The following is a 10,164-nucleotide window of genomic DNA, read 5'->3' as shown; positions in this document are numbered from 1 at the left end:
TGACACAGACGTGTGTTGTGGCTGGACCACTAAAGATGTATTATTACTGACCTAATTAACAAAGAAGAGACATCCTGAAGAAGTTTCACTTCTTTTATTTCCCAACTGAAACTACTCTCATGTAGGTTGTGAAACAATATTGTCTGTTGTGGGAAAAAAAGCAGGTTAAAACTAGAATCAGAAGCCACATATGAAGCATTAGTGGCTGACATTTCAACTTTCTTTAAAAAAAAACATAAATATTCTTTCATATTTCACAGTCAGGCCCTCTCAAACCATCCAGAAAATACATTCACAGATGTAACATTCATCTGTATTCATTTTACATTAAAAACAAGCTGTGGACATGTTAAATAATACAAATTAATACACATTACAGCAGTTATTCAAGCTTATTCGAGCTTCCTGTATGAGTTTCTTTTGAATAAATGTGCATGTATGAGTAACTTTGAACCAAATAACACTATAATAAACTTTAAGATGAGTGATACTTGGTGTAAAACAAGAATAAAACTGCAGAACTGATTCTCTGCAGATTACTTTACATTTACATTAATGCATTAGTAAATAAATATGAGACTCTTCTTCCTCTCTTCCATCCAAAGAGCTCAGTTCTGGGGGCTGATAATAGCCAGCAGGGGGAGTATTCAGACCACAGTGTCTCTTGCTCCCTCACAGCTCCTCACACATGGAGTATTTATTGTGGGGAACATTATTCTTTGGGTACGAGGATGCTCGGGAACATGAGGACCTTTGCCTGCATGAAAGACAGGTTAGGCAGTCCGGAGATCACCCTGCCAGCCTCCGCACTCAGCTCTCCATCCTGCTGAGGTTTCCTGACACAGTGATGAAGATACACGAGGAAGACAAGGAAATGTTGCATTATTAATACAGTGAGAGAAGCTTGTGTGTGATGTGTCAGTGTCTGAACGCTTTGAAATGACAAGAAAACTTAAAAAATAAAACGTGCAAAGTGAACTGACCTGACTGAAGTGCTGGTTTTCTCTGCAGTGGACATCAGGCGGTTCAGAGTGTCCTCCATGTGGCTGCTGTCAGCGCTGGTTTCCACTTTGCTGATGGTCAGCTCATACAGCTCACGGTCGACTCCTTCACATGTGAGTGTGTGTAACAAACATGACAAAGCGCTCAATGAGTGTCGAGAGTTGCACACCCACAACAAGAGCTCGTGTTAGTGCCATCACGGTGAACTGGTGGCCGCTCTTTTGCCGTTTAACACAACACAAAACTCAATAAAAATCTAAATTTCTGCAGTTTCACCTGCTGACCTGGAGGAGGACTGTTGCTGCGGCTGCTGCTGCCGCTGCTGTGAGGTCGGATCTCCTCCTCAGGACCAAAATAATCCAGGTTGAGAGCAGAGCAGCCTGCGCTAACAAGGGGAGACAGTGGCTGAGGGTTGTTGTGTGGTGAGGAGGGACAGGGAGGTTTGTTTTTGCATTCATAAAAGGAGAATGAGCATCTTTTTCCAAACGATGTGTTCTCCTTTTACCCAGGCAGCGAGAAAGAGACAGACACAGCAAACAAAGCTCAACGAAGCAACGCAAAGCCGTTGTTATCCAGCTTCTGTTCCAGGCCTCCACCTAGCAATGCCGTCACTGAAACAACCTTCACATGCCAATATAATGACTCCAGTGACAGATGGTTGAAAGAGCCTCGGTCTGTTGTTGTCGTTTGTTAGCTTGAGTATTACTTCCACCCTGATTATCTGCAAAAAAATCAGACTCTTGACTTTGATTTGGTTGTTAAAGTAAAATAAGAACGTCTCAGATCGTAACAGAAGAATGGAAGCTTAAACATGTTAAAATATTTAGTATTTAACAATCTTAATTATCTAGTAGCTGCCTGTCTTAAAAATGTTAGCTGTCCCAGTTTTATATCTTTTTGTTTTGCAAAATAAACAGACACCAAATCCCAGCAAGCTGTGCGGTTGTTTCAATGCTTCAACCACAGAGGAGAGAAGAGAAGAAGCCGAGGGAAGAGAAACGAAAACCAAACAGAAAGGATCAACTGATTTATTTCAGTATTTACAAGGATTTCCTACAAGTCCTTATTGCAGTGCATTAAATCTGTACTTGAGCAGTAACTCTGAAGAAAAACAAAAACAGATTATTGTCAACAAACTATAGGTCCAAAGAGAAATTCACCGGTTGAAAAAAAATACTTTTCTTTTAGAAAACAATTGCTGGCATAAAGGCACAACTCATTATGAAATACTGTAACTGCGGTTACAGACAGTTGTTGTAGAAACACGTTCGATTCATAATGAAATACTAACAAGTGGATTTCAGGTAGGATTGATTTTTTTTTTTTCACGCCGAAGTGGAAATAAACACTCCTCTATCCTATTCAGCATGCTCGTACAGTAAATGCATCAGTGCACAGGGAGTACAAAAACAAAAGGGAAACAATAAAAGCAGCATAAAGTTTGATCTGTCGACATTTATCTCCTGTTTTAATTATGAAATAAGACAATCTAACATGTTAATCTCATCAAGGATAAACCAAAACTCAGAAGACAGATTTCATTTAACCAACTATACAAACAAAAATAATAAAAACAGGATTTTTAAATACATGAAGTGCATGTCTGTCAGAGTGAGTGGCTGATTGTAGTTTTGAATTAAATGTTCCTGCAGTTCATGTGTTTGACCTTCTTGCTGCACCACCTACACAGAGTACACTGCCCCCTGCTGTGCATACTTTCATACTACAACACCGCTCTGTTACCTGATTGTCGACTAGTCACAGAACTCGTTCGGGTTGTTGTGAACGGGTCGAGAGTAAAATTCAAAACTGGACGTACACAAACATGTCAAACACGGATATTTATTTTTTAACACTCAGGTGCTTCTGTTGAATCTAAATGTTGAAGGATAAGTTCACCCAAAGATGAAAATTATTTGTCAATTTGTCATTATCTACTCATGCGATGGATTTAAAACATAAAAAAACTAAAAGAAAACAAAAAATGGCCTACGGACGCCCCAATATTTCAAATCTGCACTGTAGCTGCTGAGCCAAAAGCATTAACGTGCACCACATAAGCTTGACGACATGTCAAGGGTGTAAAAAACCTCTTTTTAAATAAATTCAAATAGTTTTTTAGTGTTTTTAAACAAGTTCCCATCTACTTCAGTTGTTTAGGAGAATGCTGCACCACTGAAATGTTTTGTGTGTCGCTAATAACTGATTTTTCATTTTTGGTCGAACTGTTCCTTTAATCTTTTCTCATGTACTCAGCTCATCTGTGTCTTCGAGGAAACGTTCTGGTACAGGCCCATCCAACAACAAACACTGTCAGCCTGCCTGCTGACGACAACAAATACAGAACCGACAGTCAAGTGACTCGAAGCAACTCTGGTTTCTTTCTTTACGTGTTAGTCACCTCTCTGAGCAGCATCAAGTTTTTCTTCATTAAAAGAAAGTCTTTACATCTTTGTGGTTCCCACTTCAGACACATGCAGCAGCAAATCGTGTTGTGCTACACAGTTTGTTGCCTAATAAAAAGTCAGATGGCCAATTTAGATTTAACTTTTCTTTCACCAGCAGCATTTAATCTGCAACTTGTTTCCACAAAAGCTTATTTGTGGAATTTCTTTCTTTTGTTTTGTGATTTTTTCTTTTAAATCACATTTGTGAGGTCCAGTTTGGCTCCTTGAACATCCGTCATTAACCGACAAATCCATTTATGAAGCATCCATGAATGATATATAACACACTCCGTATACTCATCATTGAAAGAATCACTTCATGGTATTCAAGTTTTACGATACATTAGAAACAAATCCTTTCTATGCAAACACTGATTTCACACTTATTAAATCTTTGTTTTCCTGAGCAAAGAATGACGCTGATTACATGTTGTTTTCTTTTTAAAATGTCTGTTTTGATTTCTCCTTCCAAAGTTTTCTATCATAACGAAACCCAAACATGAACAGATACATAGTTTTCTAATAAAACTAAAAACCGGATGTCGCCGTCAGATTCGTGAGCCGAGTCTCAATGTGTAATAAAGTCATGCACCGGGCGATGAGTGAGTATTACAACCGGAAGACTTCAACCTCCAAACTAAAACGCTTTTTTTTGGATGAACACATCCATTAATTCAACACCACAGGTTTTATGACCATGCGCCATGAGCTGATTGATATTTAGTGTTTAGTGCTTTGCAAATGTGTCATTAGTTTAACTCAGACTTTTAGTGTTATAGTTTAAAAAACAACTTCAAAATCGTTAAGTAGCACAATACCAGTATGCACACTTTGTTTTCAGTAGCGTTTTACCCACATCAGGTGTTGGACACCACAACAACTGGGACTAAAATACTGAGATAAACTCAACAGGCAGCAGCAGGTAAAGACGAGACACTAAAGTAGCCAAAGGAGGGAGAAAAGGGAAGCCAGTACAGTGTTTCCCCTTTTACTGTTCTGTAACGCCTGATACTGATGTGTTTGAATGGCTGCACATCTGTTTTAGTTTGAATCCAAGTTTTAGGAGTCTGTTGGAAGTTTTTCTTGTTTGGACAAATCATAATGACAACAAGATGACATCTGAACGCTGGGTCTGTTCTGTGGTGTGGAAATTCATTTACATCACAAAATACTGCTGAGGGGAAACACGGCGTAAATTAAAAGAAGCAGAACATGCCCTGGAGGAAGTGAGGAGGAGTCCAGAGTAAACTCTCAGAAGTTTTGGCTTATTAGAAAGAAGAAGAAGAAGAAGAAGAAGAAGCCAGGTAGGGGGGGATGGCTGATACTGTGGTCTACTTCCGGCCCCAGAAGTGAGGGGCTCGGCGAGGGGACGTACCGTCCTGAGAGCTGCTAAGGCCACGGCGGCTCCAGTCCAGCTGGCTGGAGGGAGGCGCCTCCTGGGAAACAGCATGTAAGTGTCAGTTATTAGAACGCAACAGTAAAACAAGTTTATAGGCGTCTTTAGTGATATGTAGCGGTGGCCGTTTCCTTCAGAGTAGATGTTCTTTATTCTTATGAAGCTGTAATAAGTTAAATTAATTTACCTGCATTGAATCTGTTGCGTCTCGGGGTCCTGGAGGTGCTTGTGCTGTGACCGCTGTGTGTCCTGGAGAACAGACAGCTGGCACAGAGTCTTTGGTGGGCTCTAGCATTCCCTGAGGAGGAGATAAGTCACAAAATGAGAAGGAAGTCTGCAGGAAATGCTTCTTCTTCTTCCCAATAAGGCCAAATTAATCAAACATTTCCTACAGCTAACTCACCAGGCTGGATGCAAAAGCAGGAACAGCAACCGGCTGCTTCTTCATGCCAATGAACACCTTTCAAAACACAAAATGAACACAATAAAACTGACTTTTTCTTAAAGCAATTCACAATTAGTAGAACATTATTATGAGCTCAATGTTAAAGGCAACCAACAGAACTGTAACTGCTTGTAATAAATATACTGCAAGTGAAGTAGATTGATCCACTCACTCCTTAAGATTTAATGATGCACTATCACCGTCTTTACTCAGTAACAGCTGATGAAGTCGTTTGGATCACTGACAGACTCTAGTGTTTATGTTTTGCCAAACTCACAATGTTCCTTGTCTCCACACCAAGGCACCTGAGCAGAGTCCTGTTTGTGTGGGAGCCTCCCCACTGAAACCGGAGGCCGACTGCACTGTGGAGGTCCTGGTGTGGCCACCACGTCGCCCGCTGGATCCTGAGAGACGGTGAGGAAACAACAAAGCAGTATTTAGATTTATCCTGAGATTATTTAAATAAAGAGGAGACAGAGAAAACTACTAGTTTAGAAACAGCAACACTATGTTTATGTCATTGGTAAATCCAAACGTCTTGCCATTAAAGAGAGTTTCTATTAATAACTATGACAGTATCAGTATACTGAGCGACCCATGATCAGTATCTGATTTTGTCAGTTAACATATCCACCATCATCATCACCACCATTGGCAGGAAGTCATCCTCACCACTGAGATGTGGGACCGACTTCTGGTTTCTCCTCCTCCTCCTCCTCACTCTCAGGTAGTTGTTGGTCATTAAGCAGAACGCTGAGGTTGACCACCTCCTCCTCAGCCTCTGCAGCTGGGACCTCTATCTCTGGAAAAGTGGCCAGGAGAAGCTGCTGGACACGGCAGGACAGTGACGCCTAGCCAGAAAAAAAGGAGGATTTTTAGGATCAAATGTGCAAAATATGTGAAAAACTGTCGTCATTTCTAAGAAAACTTAGCAAATAAAGAAATGACAACAAAAGAAACACATAAAGGGTAATCCCTGATGAGCTCTGGCATTTTCTTTTTCTTTAAACAACTTCTGAAAAATAAGACCTACATATCCTCTGTGGCAGCTAATTATCATTATAAAGCAACCACAACAAAGCCAGTTTTAGCAAACAGTCTCCCACCTGACAGCTGTTCCTCCGGGAAACCCCACATTGCCCCGTCCTGTCTCCCTCCTCCTCCTCAGCGCTCCCGTCAGTCTGCAGGCTGCTGACTTGCTCTCTGAACTGTGTCCAAGTTCTTCCCTCCTCCTGAGCCCTCTGGTCCTTGAACTCCGCCCACGAGCCCTCTTCATCCTCCTGCGTGGGCGCAGAGCAGAAATCTGCAAAGCTGTCGCTCGGTGGGAGGTTTCCCAGACTCAGCACCCCTACATCAGCTGTTTGGACGTGTCCTTGGTCCCTGTGATGCTCAAAGCTACAGTCTTTGAAGTCTGCAAAATTGTCTTCTGCGTGTGTTCCAGATTGTGACTGGTTGGAGGTAGCCGAAGTTTCCTGAGTTGCGGATTGGTCGCAGTAATGAAAACCCTTCTCTGTCTTACACTGTGTGAGTTCTTCTTCCTCGTCATCGGTCGGGTCCCAGTCTGTCTGATCCGCTGACCCAAGAGATGAGACATTTGGTTCCACGTCCACAGACGGACCCTCAAATGAGAAATCATCACAGAAGGATGCCATGTCCTCTGAAGCAGATTCATATGCACTGAATGTTTGGGGAAGATTAGAGAGGCTGTTGTCATGATCTTCTCTGCCGTCTTCTTCATCCTCCTGCACCTCTGTGGTTTGAAAAGAATTAAACCTTTCCCTCCTTTCCCTCTGACTGCCTCCAGGCTCCTCGGATGGAAAATCCATACCTGTTGCAGCTTCCTGAGGCTGATGCTGGTCCTGTGATGGTAGTGCTGCATCTCTTTTCTCACAGTGCTTCACCGTAGTGCAAACTTTATCTTTTGCCTTATATGCACAATGAGGTCTGGGCTCAGAGTCCATAACAACCTGCTGTCCGGTCCCTACCGCTCTGCCATCCCACTGCTCCGTGCTGCCCACGGGGGTGAACCCACAGCACCAGGGATGAGCCGCCTGCTCTGTAAACACAGTGAAATCAGCAAACCCTGTTTCCTCCCTGGGAGAGCAGACACCCACTGCTGAGGCTGTGTGGGTCCCAGAGTCGTGGTCTCTTTCAGAGAACCCATTTGTGAGGTGCGCACATGATTCAGCGTCATAATCCTGCCCTTCCACGTCTATCTGACCCGCGCTGGACCCTGAGTTCACAGCAGGCGTGGGCTGGGATTGTTTAACCGGCTGATTAAAGCTGCTGTTGGGTTGGTGGGTGGCTGGCTTTATGGTGGGAAAAGGCTGTCTGAGGCTGGATGGTGAATCAGATGAATCAGCAAAACCAGGAGGCGAGCAAGAAACACCAACAGAGAAGTCCCCGAACTCGTCCTCCTCAGATCCCGCCTCCCCGTCACCATCATCATCCAGTGGAGGGGGGGAGGAGGAGTGCAAGGGCACGATGTATGGCTCCATGGGTTCTCCTAGCAGGACCTGAAGGCCTCATGCACCTGGGAGAGGAAAGTGAGAAGGACAAGAAGAGCAGCATCATGAGAAACAGCTTTTTTTTGAAAATCAGGGAAAATGTTTCAGTGTGTTGATGATAGTTATCGCTAATCGCACAATCTTATCTGGTTTGATCTGTTTAGTTCATTAGTTGCCTATTTGTTTTGGGTTTTCTTACATGTAAAGAAATGAATGTACTGGTACCATATTCAATTTCAGATTTACTCTCCCCTAATGATGTTAGACATAAACCCTTGGGCAAATAGCTTGAATTTGAAAGATCTGAAAAAAATCACTGAAAATATAGTACTTGTTTGCCAAAGTAATATTATTTTCACTGCTTCTTTCTTGTTTTACATACTCTGCACTTAAGATTTCATGATTCGTTTAACAAAAATTCAGTTTTGCATTTTTTTATTTATTAGAAGCACTTTGTAATCTTCCTTTTGATGACGTGGCTACAATTTTACACGAGAACTGATTATTTTACTAATGATTTATTTAAACCTTTATTATGACTTTTGTAACCTCTGATGAATGTCTCATGAACTGCACAATATTTCTTGTCTTTACACATTTAGCACCATTTCACATCCTTTTGTTTACAGCAGAAATGATGTAAGTTCATCATGAACTGTTATGATAACTTGTTTCATGTGAGCATAGAGAAGGTCTGACGTAGGTCATCTCAATTAGTTTGAACGCTTGCTAGGAACAGTAAACAAAATGTTCAGAACAGATAACCAATTACACCATGTTATGTAAGTCGGCAATATTCTCCTCTGTGAAGCTGTTTTGGGCTCAGTCCTCCTGGGATGAGTCCATATGCATGTGTCTGGTTCTGCAAATCAGAATAAGTCTTTCAAAAGTCAAATTGTTGTGGCACTGGGTCCTTTCTCATCTACTGTTGTCTCAAAAACTGTAAACTTAATGTTGTAAAAAACTTAATTCCAGTGATCAGAGACGATATCAGATGTAGGTTTCAGTTTCACGCCTAACAAAGTTTAATCTCAAAACACAAAAACAAACAGCAAGCATGGAGGCATGAGTTGTCAACAAACTGAGAATTTCCTGGTTTGCAGGCGACGATCAGCTGAGCGTGTTAAAGATAGAGGAACCTGCAGACACGGTTGTTCCTCATATTACCATGTTCAGAAAACAAAATCTGAACTTCACACATCTATATCACAATCTAATCTGTCAACACATCCTCTTTTTGTGCCTCCTAAAAAAAAAAATCATTTGTCAGATCTCATTGAGATATAAGCAGCTCTGTGACTTCCCCCCTGGTGCTGATCCTGGAGTGGAAAAAGTGTGCAGCAGTCAGTTACCTGATCCAGGAAACATTATCCGCAGCTTTGTGCTACTTGTACTGAACAGTTCAAACCAAGTCCAAAGCCTCCAGCAGACACTTCAGGATCGTGGATTAGGCTTGTATTAAAGCTTCAAAGTAAACACCAGAACTAGCCCCCCCTGAAGAAAATAAACACGCTGACTGAAATCTCCAATATCCCTGCTTGTACTTAACCGATTAGCATAATTATCTGGCTTTATGAAATGGACGGTTGAGCAGAAACAACCTGCCATTTTCTGCTGGCTCCTACTCCTGGACGGACAGGTGTCATGCCATGACATGGACATTTAAATGTGAACCATGTCAACAAAAAGCTGTTAATAGACACTGAAAACGCAAACTAATATCAAGCCAGCTATTTAGGGACAATTAATTACACGTCAGGATTAAAACACTATCGTCACATCCCTGATCGCATTCCTCCACCTTGTTACAACACAACTGATTAGCTTACATGACCAGCAGCTAGCTAGTGCAGCCTACTTAGCTCAACGGTAGCCATCGCGCCAAAGGCAACCAAACGTTGACATGCTATTTAAATTGAGCTAACAGATAGCTATGAATACAATCAGCCAGGTTTTATTTACCGACACTCATTCACTTTGTCTTCCCGTCACTTCTCGTCTCTCAGTGCCGCAGCCTTGCTCTCCATCCTCTGTCATCGTTCTCCCTAAGTATTAGATGAGACGCGGAAAAGGCGAAGAGCTCTCACTGCGTCCCGTTTCCACGTGCTGCTGTTGCTCATCGCGAACAGCCGTTTGAAAACACCCGGGGTCCATTTTGCAAACTAAGGAAGTGACTCCTCTTCGAAATAGACGATCTTCGATGTTCTCTATAGCGCTTTGGGCGTGTTGGCAATAGCACCCCCTACAGGTAGAAGCTGGTATTACACCTCTTCTTTTTGTAGCAGCAGTGTTATAGTAGTAGTATTACATTTTATTTAGTCCAATAAGGACGTTTAAAAACCCAATTCTTAAGGTAGCTGGTCTGAG

At 42.1% G+C, this 10,164-nt stretch overlaps 1 protein-coding gene across 3 annotated transcripts; it reads right to left on the bottom strand.

Annotated features, from left to right (window-relative positions):
• Positions 1-79: 79 nt before the first annotated feature.
• Positions 80-9,915, bottom strand: aftphb (aftiphilin b). 3 transcript variants are annotated; one of them, XM_084375693.1, is made up of 10 exons: positions 9,764-9,915; positions 6,397-7,823; positions 5,963-6,141; positions 5,568-5,694; positions 5,249-5,305; positions 5,033-5,143; positions 4,825-4,885; positions 1,287-1,382; positions 984-1,107; positions 80-836 (listed from the first exon to the last, which is right to left on the bottom strand). In XM_084375693.1, exons 2-10 carry the CDS (start codon positions 7,786-7,788, stop codon positions 713-715), a joined length of 2,271 nt encoding a protein of 756 aa, XP_084231819.1. In that variant the 5' UTR covers positions 7,789-7,823; positions 9,764-9,915; the 3' UTR covers positions 80-712. The 3 variants fall into 3 exon arrangements, with proteins under 3 accessions (XP_084231819.1, XP_084231818.1, XP_084231820.1); XM_084375692.1 differs by having other exon boundaries at positions 9,760-9,914; XM_084375694.1 differs by lacking the exon at positions 1,287-1,382 and having other exon boundaries at positions 9,760-9,914.
• Positions 9,916-10,164: the final 249 nt, after the last annotated feature.

Source organism: Pagrus pagrus (genome assembly GCF_965226575.1).
Source record: "Pagrus pagrus genome assembly, chromosome: 15".
NCBI classification, from domain to species: Eukaryota; Metazoa; Chordata; class Actinopteri; order Spariformes; family Sparidae; genus Pagrus; species Pagrus pagrus.
The sequence above is the reverse complement of the archived record's forward strand: the minus strand, read 5'-3'. Positions and strand labels throughout refer to the sequence as shown.